General features: G+C 38.4%; 1 protein-coding gene across 2 annotated transcripts in view; it reads left to right on the top strand.

Annotated features, from left to right (window-relative positions):
- Positions 1–13,926, top strand: part of CDK6 (cyclin dependent kinase 6) — a 128,820-nt gene extending 114,894 nt beyond the window's left edge. For both annotated transcript variants that reach the window (XM_054274332.1, XM_054274333.1), the window contains exons 6-8: positions 2,890–2,940; positions 6,780–6,915; positions 8,540–13,926. In XM_054274332.1, the coding sequence (XP_054130307.1) occupies positions 2,890–2,940; positions 6,780–6,915; positions 8,540–8,686 (334 nt within the window). In that variant the 3' untranslated portion in view covers positions 8,687–13,926. The remainder of the gene's footprint in view (positions 1–2,889; positions 2,941–6,779; positions 6,916–8,539) is intronic.
- The last annotated feature ends 407 nt before the right edge of the window (positions 13,927–14,333 follow it).

Here is a 14,333-nt window from a genome sequence, read left to right as displayed (position 1 = left end):
AGGGAGTGAGTGGGTGTATGAGTCAAGTGAAAGATACCAAGAACAAAGGTGAAATTTTATTTTTCTGTGACTGCTGAGTGTTCTCAATTCAAAAGTGGTGGGAGAGCTGATGTCCACCTTTAGGAGTCTTTAAGTGTCTTGACGTGAAAGTTTTTATGTGACTTGCAGAGCTGTCAAATCATTACAAAAGAGTAACTAGTGCCAAAATGTGAAATGAGAGCTTTGTGCAGTTGCTGATTAGATGAATCTGTTTCCCCAATCATCCATCCGATATTCCAATTGAACCTCAAGCCAAAATTCATGAGGCAAATTTCATTATAGTAGTGATACCTAACGTGGAGTTGGCATCCTGTTGTAGTCATGATGGTGAGATGGATAGGAGGCTGAAAGATGAACTAATAACACTTCATTGTGATGAAATATCAAAGTATGTTGGAAGGTCACCTTGTATTGTATAATTATACTTTCAAAAGAACTTAAATTCTTGCTTCAGCCCTCAGTGAATTTGAGACAGCAGCAGTGATGGGAAAAACCTTCCTTAAAAATCCCAAGAATTGTACTTGTTCTGGCATGACACTGCCTAAGGTGATTTGCAAACAAGGCTGCCATTGCCAGGCTTTCACAGTAATGCAAGGTTCAGCATACATTTTAAAACATTAAATCAGCTTTCCATTTGCATAGATATGATTATTTGAATGTGTAGATTCTGTTAGCTTAAAGGGCCCCAATAATCTAATGCTGGAGCTGAAATTAAATATTCAAAGTAACTGTATATTAATAATTTCAAGCAGTAGACCAAAAAACGTTTCTGCTTGACTTTGGATGATACAGAGTGTGTCTGCTGCCACAAGCAATGCTAGGGTTGTAGCTATTGAATGTTCTGAAAATCAGGCTGAAAGCTTAGGGCAGAAATAGATGCTCCTGTCTGAGTGGGTTAAGCTTTGTGTTTTTGTAGAAGCCAGTATTGCTATATACCTTAAAGCTTAAACCCAGAAATCCCAAAGTATGAGTTGCAATAGTCTTGTCGAAGCGGCTACAGTTAGTAAATATCATGTGTATCTGGGAAACAAAACATCCCATTATTTATGATTTATTCACAATCAAAATAAATGAAGCTCTTTATGGACAACTAACAGGCTACTACATTTTACATCATCAGATCAAATCTCATGTCAGATGGTTTCAAATCATATTTGATTAAATTGTTCTCTCAATGTCCCTGCACAAAGCAGTTTGGAGTGTAAGTTGATACGACATTACCTGAATGGCAGCACACAAGAAGGAGGCAAAATGCATGCTTAGTTCATCAAAGAACAGCATGTCTGCCAGTTCACTGCTTTTTCTGGATGGCCCAGATTTCTGCAGAGATTGTTGTGCCTAAGAAATGTCTCAGTGCTCTGTGTTCACTTACTGTATTTGGAATGGACCCACAAGACACGCAGTGACATGGAGCTCTGGTGCCTTTGCGAGAGTGTCGAGATGGAAATTGCCAATTCTCAGTATGAACTCACAGTTAGCAAAAGGAGATCCAGATCCTACAGCTGCTCCAGCATATGGGCAGTGAGAGGGGAAGGACCATAGCTGACTACTCTTTGTTCTCCAGTCTAGATGGGAGAGATCTTCACCTGTGAAAAGCAGCAGTGAAATTATGCTTTTGGCTGTCACAGGGTCGTGGACTTCCCTCAGACAGGAGTATGTGGAGAGAGGCAGGAGAATGGGTGTTCCTCCCGAACCAAAGGCTGCCTGTGGATGCAGAGGGTTATGCATTGTCTGTCAAGTCACTCTGTTTCAGCTGAACAGTTCTAGAAACTGTAACCATGGCTTTACAACATACTCTGTACTTAGCCGACATCCAGAAGAGAGGGCAGCCTGGCTATGTCAACCCAAGTTCCTATCTCAGTTTGCCGTGTGTGTGAGTTGTGTTTCGTGGAGTAATTACCATTTGTTGAACCAAATGGTACATGACATCTGTGGCCTGATCTTCACAGATCCCTCATTCTTGGCTAGATCTTTATTCATCTGTCAGTAAAATGTTGGAATATCTTGGGAGTTTTAACATAAAATTGCACTGTTGTCCAACACAAAGCTGGTAATACTGCCGTACAAATCAGAATTTCATATTTTACATTGGCGTTGTGGGGTGATAGCATCTTATACATGATGAGTGAATATATTTTAAATTGCACTTTGAAAAGAAAAAGTGTGTCTGGAAGTATTTTTTGTCACTGTTGTTTTTTTTTCTTGAAAGCCTTTGGACATTCAGCCTAACAATTTGTTTCTTTCCTGAATGTATCTTTATTTATGCAGCAGAAGTATTCCTCTACTTCAAGGTAAATTCTGTACCGTTTCACACCCCATTGTTTACGGACCTTCATGAATCCATTGTCATTTATTTGACCCCTTAAACCTAGGAGCACATTTCCAATATGCAGTATGCAAGAAATTTAATTTTCAATTTATATTAATAATAATTATTCTCTAATGTTATTATGTTTTAACGAATTGCATGACAGTCTCTGTTTTTGTCTCTCTTAGCAGCTATTTTAGTGTTCTTTGTAATGAAAGCGATTTTGTTAATTATATAATTCATAGGACAGTATTAGTTGAGGGAAAATTATGTCATTCATGCAAAAAGGCACAATTAAATTTTCAAAAGTAGTGTATTCAAAAATACATATCATCTGTCCCCTTTTGTTACCAGTTTTTGTAGAAACTTAAAAGGTTCACTTGCAGACTGGATAAAGCATGGAAGCAGAAGATAGCAGAAGACGAAGTCTCAAAAAACCCCCATGTTTTCACCACGTTTTCACCCTACATTGGAACTGTCAGCTTTAAATTTATATTCATTAAATCAAGTCACATCCTAAAAACATGTTTTTATTTTTTCAGACCACTCTTCCGTGGAAATTCAGATGTTGATCAACTAGGAAAAATCTTTGAGTGAGTAATAACTAATTGCCATATGTCAGTATCTGTTTAACATTGAAACCCTATGAGATTTCTTTGCCAGGTTTTTATGCAATAATGTAACTAGAATTTCCATATTTCCTATTGCTATGGCATGCAATATGATATTTCTGTGTATTCTGTGTCAGAATCGAAGGAGGAAGCAACGTGGAATATAGTTCTGCAAAACTGATAGCCATCATCAGGAAGTTAGGAGACTTCTGGGTTTGGACTTTTTAACTCTCTTAAACATACTGTGCATGTACCATTCATACATATTCATAAACAGTTAAATGCAAGAGATTCTCTTCATGTAAACAAACACAGTATTTTTTTGTTTTTTTTTTCTTTGTGCATTGCAGAAAACAACATTAGAATACATTAAAAGCTGAAATCTCTGAGATCGTTACCAAAAGCATCTTTGCAGAAAAGACTTCCAAACATAAAAAAATGTGCTAGCTTTTAAAATCTATTGTGTAGCCTGTTAACAGTCCATATTTTGGTCTGGAAGGTAACTGTGAGAACTGAGGAATATCAGCATTTTAATATGTGCTTTCTCAGAGATTATTTTATTTTAAAACCATTTTACAGTTCTAGGAGTTTGTGTTTTTCAGGTATATCAAATATGTTTAGGAGGCAGGTAGACTCTAAACTCTCTGAGATGCAATACTTCTCATCCAAAATTCAGTTACTGATATTACCAATATGATAATTAAGTAGAATTATATTACTTCTTGTAAAAGCTCTTCAGACTAAGGAGCATTTCTATATTTTTAAGAGGCATGTAACTTTAAGATGTGATGTATGTATCATGTAGGTAGGAAATCAAAACCACACAGAGCTGGTACCAATCCAGAGAGCAAATGCCTGTTTGCCTCTGCACCTCTGTCTTCCCTTTCTGTATAGAGGGGCTGCAGGGATACAGAAATCTGGATGAAAAAAGAAGTATCTAGCACAGAGAGAGTGAGAGAAGTATTATTCCAAAATGTTATTTTCTTGAAGATATTCCAAAGAGAAGATAGTAAAATTTCTAAGAAAAGCTTAAACTGAACAAATAATGAATTTTCTCTGTTTAATCCTGTTTCCAGTTCTCAAATCATAACAGATCTGTTTCTAAACATTTTCATTATTCAGTGTGGAGTTTCTAAATTACAGGTCTTGATTTCACAGAGTTGACTTCCCTTTCCTGCATACCATACCATGAGTATGTGACTCACTTGTGTGGTTAATTTGTCATGCGCTAAATAGCTCTTCCTGCCCAATCCAGAAAAATCAGTCCTTACAGTTTACTTTTTCTTCTTCTGCCAAAACTACTACTTTAGTCCTCCAATATTCTGCTTTATTAAATGAAGACAGCTTTGATACATACGACATATTTTACAATTGAAAAAAGACATAGCTATGATTTCTTTCATTTGTGACATTTAAGGGGAAAATTAAAATTAACTGGGCTAGGATTTAATGCATAGCTGCTAGTGGCAGCCTCCAGCAGGGATCTTTCCATCCCTAGGGGCTGAGATTACCTGTGCAGAAAAGAATTCACTAAGAAAAGAAAATGCTGTGCTAAATTTAGAAGAAATTCCTTATTGCACATCTACTTAAGGAGAAAGTTTGGATTTGCTTCTTTTGTACTGTTCTTCCTAAATAGTTGAGAAGTTTCTGTCTTGGATTCTGAGGGGTTATGCCAAATAGTGTTTATTTTGTGTTTTCACAGCTGGAGAACCCCCCACAGTTAGGCCTAGCTCTTTTTGTAGGAGGGTTGTTTCTTTCTGCAGTTGTGACTCATTCTAGAGATCAGTTTGGACAGAAGGAAGTTTCAGGATTTCTATACAGTCTGAACTGATGTATTCTTCAGATAATGGTGCTATAGTCTGCCTTTGCTTTGCACGTGCATTGTGATTTGTGTCAGTAAAATTCCACTGTGTATGAGGGTGAATCCCTCATACATGGCTCGAAATGTTTTCTTGCTTTTTCGGGACACCACCAGCTTGTGGCATATCCTCAGAGATTTCAGGCTGAATGCAATGGTTTGAACAGGCTTGTCTCCCATTGTGATCAATGGGAGTGGAAAGTACTCAGCATTTCTCAAGACCAGGCCTGAACCTTTGGCAGGAGGTGAAACTTTCCCGAGCTACTCCCAGACTTAGTCACTGGAATGGTGATGCTACCAGACCATGAGAGTGGGAGCAGCTCCTCAGACATTCATTATTAAGGAGGTTTGAGTACTACATGTGTGTAGCTAAAAATCTCTCTCCTTTGCACTCTGCCTTGTCCAGCCCACCCCTCTCTGACAGGCTGCCTCCTGGTTTCTTGCCATTAGCTTTGCCTTTGCCTGTGCTTATTCTGCCCCATTCTGCTCTGCCATGCAGTCGTACAAAACAGTGGGACTGACCAAACACATTTGAATGACAAGATAAATGTCATTGTTATTTCAAATACTTAACTCTCCCATCCTTGATGCTGTTTGTATTAGATTAAATATGGGACTAGATCCTGAAATACCTAATCAAAAGGCTTGAACTGCCATGGCCAAGGAGGCTGCCCCATAGCCACACTGCACCTGATTAATGGCAAATGTGGTTTCTCATACAGATTCAGCTTAGCATTTCCCAAGAGGTGTGATATGTCCAGATGTAGTAGGATTTAGTTGTCCTGAGATTGCAATTGCTTTACCCTCCCAACCATGCTGTTATTTTGAGGACATACTGATTTTCAGAGGTATTTTAGGTAAGCCAAATTGCAATCTGAAATCCACATAGGTAGAGGTGGGGCCATTCCATTACATTTGCTGAGGTACCCTGTGATTTACCTCCATGTGGCCGGCCCACGGCCTCACCCAGTCTTGTGACAAACTCAGTGAGAAAAAAGGTCAATGCTGCTCCCTAGTGGCACTGGCCTTTGTGCAAGCAGTGACATCGTTTTTCTGTTCTTTCTTGTCTTACCCTGTAAGTGTTTCCATTGAAAATCTCGATTTTACAGGTTATAAAAATTTATTTTCCCTGAAACCAAACAAGTACTGTATGCTGTTTTTCATAATTTCCACCTGAAACTGGTTTTCAACCCCACAAATATTAACATCAGACTAAAATGTGAAATGTACGAGACATAATTCATTGTTGGTGATTTACCTATTTAATTTATTTGAGTTTTAGAACTCAGCACGATTATTTAGTAAGTATAAATATCTTACATAATTTAAAGAATAAAGAAATAAAATACTTAAATTAAAATATTCTTTTAAAGAGTAAAGAAAAACTAAAATACAATTGAAAGCAAAACCACAAAGACACTCAAGTGCCTTTCCATTTCTAAATGGAAATGGAGACTTTAAAACCTGTATTGTGAAGGAAATAAATTGTTTAAATTTGGGCAACAATTACTGCACAGAGCTTTGAAGCATTATGAAACATCCCTTTTATTGCCTTACCCTCATCTTGACCCACACTCTTCTCTCAGTCCCTATTCTTGTGAAAAAAGATCCTTGCATGCAATCCCCCTTTGAAACTTACTGCTTTTAATCATCCTGGAGTGACATATGTTGCACCGTCCAGTCAAGAGCTAAACAACCTTTTTCTAAAGCGCTCAGCTTTTTTTTCAATAAAAAGACTCAGAAAACTGAGACTTAGGCTAGAAAATTGTGCTACCCACGAAATTATTTCAACCAAGCACATTGAGGGCATATGTTTATCAGCTTCTATTCACAGAGATTATTGTACTATTGTAGAATTTAAGCTCATTTAAACTAAAATACTTATAAAATGCCATTCATTGTAATCAATATGAAGGGAAAACTGCATAAATATTCAGACCTAATATTGTTTTTCATTTTGCAGTGTAATTGGACTCCCAGAAGAAGAGGACTGGCCTAATGATGTTGCCCTTCCAAGAAATGCCTTTACTTCCAGACCCGCACAACCTATTGAAAAATTTGTACCAGATATCGATGAAGTAGGCAAAGACTTGCTTCTTGTGAGTTCCCATTTGTTGTTCCCTGCCTCACATGACTCATGGCCCCCACTGTGCATGCAGCTTGCCAAGAAGAAATGAAGTTTACATTTAATGGAGTTAGTAAAAAAAAGGTCAAAAATAGATAAGACAGTTTGTGTGAATCTGTGAAACAACAGCACAAAGACACACTGCCTTTGGCTCAAGAGGTGTCAGAGCTGAGAATAGCTCAAGATTAGGAAACTAGGTCAGAGACATACCCGTTTGACCTGTCGTTAGACCTCATGATTAGATCCTCATTACTGACCCCTGTAGTGCCACTGCAGCAGCCACCCTTACAGTGTTGGCCTGATGTGAGTACAAAAATGGATCTACCATTCATGTGCTGTAGTGGACCCAGCATAAAGCAGGAAGTAGACTGTAGTGGCAGATTACATCTGCTAGCCTTCTACTGAATGCTGAAAACCCTACGCTTGGAAGTCACCAGTTATTGCCTCTTGCAAATGGCAAGGCTGAACAGAAGCAAAAGAATTGGGCTGGTACAGCTATTTCCATCATTGTTATACTTACTTCAGAAATCTCAGTCCTGAAATTCAGTCTTGAAATGGAATATAGGGAATGACCTTGCATCAGTTTGCTTCATGCTGTGCTTGTTGAAATCTAGTGAGATTTCTTCTTTGGAGGTCTTCTAAAGATCTTGATTCATGTGAGCTAGGTAGAGTGCAATTCTTGAAAGACTTGATGCATCTCTTCAGGAGCTGCTGTCTCTGGCCAAGGTTATCTCAGCAGCAGATGGTCCCTGCAGTGTCCTCATGGTGGCAGCTCTCAGCTGCAGAAAGCTGGACTACATGTGGCCATTTGAAATGACAAGGGAGAAACACTGCTATGAGAAAAATCTGTTGTGCTTGCAGACAGCCTGGAAGTGGAAGCTAGACATGGGACAAGAGTTAGATTCTAGGAACAAGAAGGAATAATATATGGCCAAGAGCTCAGTGAGTGTGAGGCATGATGTGGGGGGAGGGAGGAAGGAGATTAATATCTGTGCCTAGAAGGTGAGGTGGGAAAGAGATCTGTCCCTGCTAGGAAAAGAGATGATAACTGGGAGCCACAGATGAAAGGGGAGAGTAGAACTGGAAGTCACTGAATTAAATTTCAGGAGTGAAATGATAGAAATTCTGATAACAGAAAAGAAAGTAGGACTAGGAATTGGTTAGACAAGAACAATAGGAAGAATAATACATGGAGGTGAATACATGGAGATTTCAGTGCTGGCTGGACAAAGGCTGGGATACAGATCAGGAAGGAGGGCCATCAAAGTGCAGCTAGGAAGATGAGGGAGAAACTGAACGCACAGCATAAGCAGATGAAGGCTGTCCTGTGCATGTGAATTAAAAGAAAACCTGTATTCTGTGATTTTCTAAATTGGGAATACTTGAATTTTCTAGCATGTAATTTTTGAGGTGGCCATACTCTATACTGTGACCGTACTGCTTGTTCTAGTATGGATGGTCATTGTGCACCACCTTCTGAGACCCTGTTGTGTCTCATACTGATCATAAACTGAAGGTGGTATGCATTAATATATGTATGCAATGACAGCACTATAACTTACATTGTAGTTAAAACTAACTTCTTTTCATACTTTCAGAAATGCCTAGCGTTCAACCCAGCCAAAAGAATATCTGCATATGTTGCCCTTTCTCACCCATATTTCCATGATCTGGAGAAATTCAAGGAGAATCTGGACTGTCACGTGTCATCCAGCCAAAACTCCAGTGAGGTGAATGCATCATAAGTGCTGACTGAAGATGAACCATAAATGAACAAGACATGTAGCTGACAAGGCCACTGTCCCAAACAAATCACATAGCTGTCCTAGCGAGATCATTATTTGGAGGTTTTATGCACTTATCTTTTATTTTGGGATTGTGATGTGCTTATCCATGGAAATCAATCTAGTTTACTTTTATCAGAGCAATGCAAGGGCCAGGGCTTTGACCTGCTCCTGTTGCAGCTTTATGTTTGTTTTGGTTTTGTTTTGTTTATCTGCCTGGGAAAACTCCAGACGAAGAGAAGCTGCTGACCAGTTTTGCTGCCGTTTTATCTTTCTGATATTGAATGCTGCCAGTGTTTCATGATCGAGTCACTGCCATCGATGCAATCTCTCTCTCTCTAGCTGCTGAAGCATGATTTGGTACTTTATTATTGTTATTCTGTGACATTTAAAGAATGGCATTGAAATACCAGATCTCTGCAACCTGCAGTTAACTGATACATGCGTTAATACATCGAGCTACTGTTCATTCATAGCAGATATGCAGGTGCTTCCCCACTTGAAAACATGGATAAATTAATTTATCATTTTGTTGCTCTATAAAAATAACAGTGATGATGATGATCATAATAAATGTCTCAGCTTTTAGGTTTTTTCATACACAAACGAGTTATTATCTAGCTATGTTTGTGTGCATGTTTCAAAAAACTGTCCTGTTCTTACTGTTTCAATTTCCAAATGGTCTTTCTGTGTTGAAATGCAGACATGTTCTAGTCCATCATCTAACCCATAATTCCTCCCTGGAAACAGCTGCAAGCATTTTTTCTTCATCTCATTCCAAATAATTTTCTGATGTCCAGCTCAAAAGACATGAGCAGAGCCAATGAAAATCAATACAGATTTTCACCTTCAACCTGTTCTCATTGTCAGCCAAAAACAAAAATAGAAAAAATATTTCTGGTTCAGAAGCAGAGAATCCTGTACCTGCAATAAGCACAGAGAAGTATTTGTGCTGCATTGTACTCTGTATATTGTGCTGCCTTGCCTGCAACACCCCCAATGCATCACAGGTGCATGAACATTAATGCTCAAAATCCCTCACACGTCACTTACTAAGCAGGCCTGTTTTCTATGCAGAAATGCATGACCTTCTCTCCTAAACCACCATGTGGGGATACTAGCACATGCCTCTCCACTAAGGTTAATGTGCCATTATTGAATGTCAAAATAACTAAGCAATTTACTTGTCTTTATAGCACAGTTATTTTAAATATTACCTGAAATTTTTATATTTAGTATTTTTACCTTAACTAAAATATATTTTCAGTATTTCGAAAAGAAACTTTTATTTTTTTAATACTGTACTGGGGAAAAAGAAGTATTTTAAAACCATAAAAGCTGTTCCCTAGCTGTTCAGTGCATTTACTTGGGCATGACTTGGGGGAAAATATTGGTCCAATGAGGATAACTGATGCTAAGTGAGGCAGCCAGCTTTGCTTTCTCCTGTGACAGTCCCTTAGGCTTCTCTCTTCCTCATCTCTGTTTCATCTTGTCTGGGTGGTGAGCCAGCATAGTATCCTCATGCTTGGCAGAAGCAGGTCCTTAGCAGTGAGTTGGGCAGTGTAACTTTTCCAGCTGTGACAGGGGAGCTTGCAGCCATCTCACGGGCAGGTCTCTCGCTCCTGTGGCGACCCTCACTGTTAACTCTGTTTCAGGTATCTGCACTCTCTGGGTCATGGTCCGCTGCTAGGATAGTAAGTGGGTCTTACCTGTCTCCTGGATAAAGCTTTTTGTTACTGCTAGACATTTAAATGTGTGATACATGGTTAAATTAAATCCACTTTAAACAAGCCAGAGTTTCAAAGGACCACTTGCATGCTTGCGTGCAGTGGCCTGTGCTTTTCTTTAAGCCCAAAATGAGCCTGTGCAAAAAACCTAAGCAGCATGAACAGGCAAGTTGCAAATTAGGCCTGGCAAGAGCATGCACAAAGCATCTGCACACAGAGATATCACAGGTCTGTAATGTCAGAATTTCAGAAGCTCTGTGAGCAGGAAGCTGAAGGCCAGGGAGCTGTCAAAGCAGCAAACCTAATCTTGGCCTTACCTTTGTCATTCTCTTTGTTCCTACACCCAAAGGGAACTGCAGACCTACTGCACTGGTGGTGTCCCAATCCTATTGCTGTACGGGTTAGTGGACCCAAGCGTGAATAATTTTTACAATTCACAGAGTAGGATGGGGCAGAGTGAATTTTTGCTAGCAATTTTTAAACACTAAGTAGAACAACAAACAGAGACAAAAGTCAGGAGACTCTTGCAACAGTAGTAATTAGAAAAGCTTTTTATGGAGCTTAGCACTTTTGAAAACATTCCACATTTTACCTAGCACGGAGCTATCTGTCATACATACCTTATCAGGGCATTCAGCTGGTGTGGCTTCCCAGCAACTGCTCAGGGAACTCTCCCAGAGCTCTCCACCAACTAATACAGAGTGAAAATGTAGAGAAGGAGATGATATTTTCCAAATTAGGCTTAAAACTCTCAGATAGAAATGTGCATCTGTTCCACATAAGAATCTATTCTATTAAGCTTAGCAAAGCTAAAAAGTAGACAATATGGTTGCTGAATGTAGATACATTATTAGGGTAAAAACAGAAAGGAAGGGAGAGAATACTTAAAGCCAAAGGTTAGTGTTGGCTCAAAAACTAATGAGAATGTGGAAATCACCAGGAATTTAACTACTGGAGCAGTATTTCCCAATCATAGTATCAAAGAGCTAAGCAAGCAGCAGAGAAAAACAGGGGCTGGCTTATGGAGTCAGAGGCAGAGCTTCTGCAACATGGTGCTGTATGTTGTCTAATATAGTAGGATCAGGTTATAAATGAGAGCATTGAGGAGACCAGTTTCAAAGGGCTGCATTAATGGTCACATTCTGGAACATCTTTCCAGTGGGAATGGCAGGAACAAAACCAAGAAATCTAAGAATCTTGGCAGGGCTAGGGAAAATATTTCTCTAATGGGGTCCTTGTGGTAGCAAGGGACTGGATTCAAAGGACCAACAATTTTTCAAATTACCTCCTTTTCCAAATCTCTTCAGGAAGAAATTCCATTTGACATGCCATAGACTTAATCATATTCCAGTCTTCCCTGCCAAACCATGTGGGGCTTCACTTACACTAGTAAACTGAGAACGCCTGTTCTCTGGCTGGGCAGAGCACTGTTGTTGGCTAATACCATGCCAGGAATCATATTTATAATTAGACAGCACAGACAGCTGTGGGACTGTGCTCAAACCCATGCCCTTGCTCTTCTTATGTTACTGGTATAGCTCTAATTTTTTTGTACCTTTACTCAGTACTGCCATATGGGTAGGATGTAGGAATTGTGTAAGTGAAAAAGAAAGTGCTGTGATGTAAACTCTTTGTACACCTTTAAAGAAGACTTCAGAGTGCAATTCTTCTTAGTGATATCTAAACCTGTATGTGTTCTCTTCTACAGGAGTGGTTCAACAGCAGCTAAAAAATGCTGAATAACAAGAGATGTATTAAGTATAGCTCCTAGAACGCCCACAGCCAGGCACTGTGCTCTTCTTAGCAGAGAACAGGGTGTTCTGGGTAATGGAAGGAGAAATTTCTATCTCCCACCAACCTTTTTTTTTCCTTTTCAATCACTACTACATAACTCTGCAGAAAAAAAACAGACCCAATAGCCAAGGAAAAAAATCACCACAAGCAGCTAGTGAAGTGCTAATTGCTGAACCATAGCAATCCATCTGGTGCAGCCCTTTTCTCATCCCCCTGTCCACACTCACACCAGCCTTCCCATTTGTCTCCCTCAGCTCCCTTATGTAAACAGGTTTCAGTGATGCTCACAGGTGCTATTTCCAGCAAGATTCTTCCAAATTTTCCATAGCTACACATAGTGTCAATGTCCCTTCCATTCCTATTACTAAATCCTGCTTCTTTTAGTCTCACAGTCTAAACCAGTGATGAGACAAGAACTTTGTGCACCTCCTTGCTTAGGCTTAGTTTTGTGTACCCCTTTGTTGCCTTCTGTGTGATTAGTAAAATTCTAAAAATAGGATTTGTGCATATTTCTGTGTAGATTGTACCCATGCTCCAGGTTTCTTTCAGCCTATTAGTCCACAGTGATCAATAATAGAGCATCTTTCCCTGTTGTTTCTGTCCTAAAACACACCAAAAAATGAGCACGTCATGTTTGCAAAAAAAAGTTAAATTTAGGGCTATGTGTACAGAGCATTTTTAATGAAAGGAATCACTAAATTGCAGTATTTGAACCTCTTCTACATGGGGGAGGGTTTCCAGCATGATAACTCTTACTTGGTTTTTATATTCAGTGGTTGTTTTGGTGAATAAGAAGAAAATATTGTGCCTTGCTGCTTTTCACAGGTTCACTCACTGTCTTTGAGTTTTATTATACATATAATTCTTTCTGCTGTTAGGTATTAGACCAACTTTAATGTGGAAAATAAAGAGAAAACATGCTGGTTTGGTCTTCTAGCCAGCAAACTAGGAGCACTTACCTGACTCACAACTGAAAACACATCAGTTGTCAAATACATACATGAATCAGAAACCACACAGTTCAGTTTTAAAGGCCACATAAATTAATTATGTTCCACATATAAGATACATTTGAATAATGAGGAAGTTTATTCTAAGAACTCTGTTTTATAGAACCACTTGGCTAGTATTTTTCATATACAGTAGGTTCAGGAATAGATTGACTTTTATATACAATGTGAATTAGAAGTTACTAGGCTATTTGAGTGATTTTGTTGTTTTATGCTTGAAGCTTGAATTGATTGCAAGCTTAGGAACCTAACATATTTATTTTATTGCTTCAAAACTGCTTCTAAATATCAAGATCTCTTTTGATTTTAACAGGATTTCACACTTTTTTTTTAATGTGTAAATTATGTTCTTGAAGTTAGTATGTTAGAAAAAGCATTTTTCCGAACTGCATTAGTGGGGGAAAATTTAAGAAATTTATTTTTACTTTCACAGAGAGATGAACTCTTCAATAACTGACTATCAATAAGCTATACTTTTATTTCCTTTTGGTTACTAAGCCTTGAGTATACAGGTTACTTTCAATGAAGAAAAAAATCAGAATCTCTAGAAAATTAAATGGGATTTTATATGTTTAAGCTTCCAAGTTTTATTTTCATATCCTTTTTTTTTTGTGCAAGTACAGTTCAGATGTACAAAAACATGACTACAATTTTAACAGTCTAACAGGCTGTACAAGTTTTATTTGTGAGTTGTTTATTTTATTTTATTATCTGTCTGTGTCTTGCAAATTATTAGATAATGGCTGTAATACAATTCTAGTTTCTGGACTGGACTCTGTAACCATCAAATCTCAATAATTTATGTAAAACAGAAAGAGGCTTTCTCATAGATTCTAATTACCTAGGCCATTAAAAGGAGAGAGATGTAGACATATGAACTGACAAATATACTTTTGCCAAGTGTTGTTTCTTCCCTTTAGTTTGAAGCTTAGCAAGTATTGCATACTGATCTGCAATACATATACAATGTAAGAACCATAAAGACCACTTAAGAGTAGTGTGCACAAATAATATGAAAAATGGCTCATTAGACTCTTTGAGAAACCAGCTGAAAATCATTACTTTAGCTGTAACACT

The sequence above is a fragment of the Melozone crissalis genome, unplaced genomic scaffold, assembly GCF_028551555.1.
Source record: "Melozone crissalis strain CALT ecotype California unplaced genomic scaffold, PUWL_Pcris_2 ptg000016l_1, whole genome shotgun sequence".
NCBI lineage: Eukaryota > Metazoa > Chordata > Aves > Passeriformes > Passerellidae > Melozone > Melozone crissalis.
The sequence above is the reverse complement of the archived record's forward strand: the minus strand, read 5'-3'. Positions and strand labels throughout refer to the sequence as shown.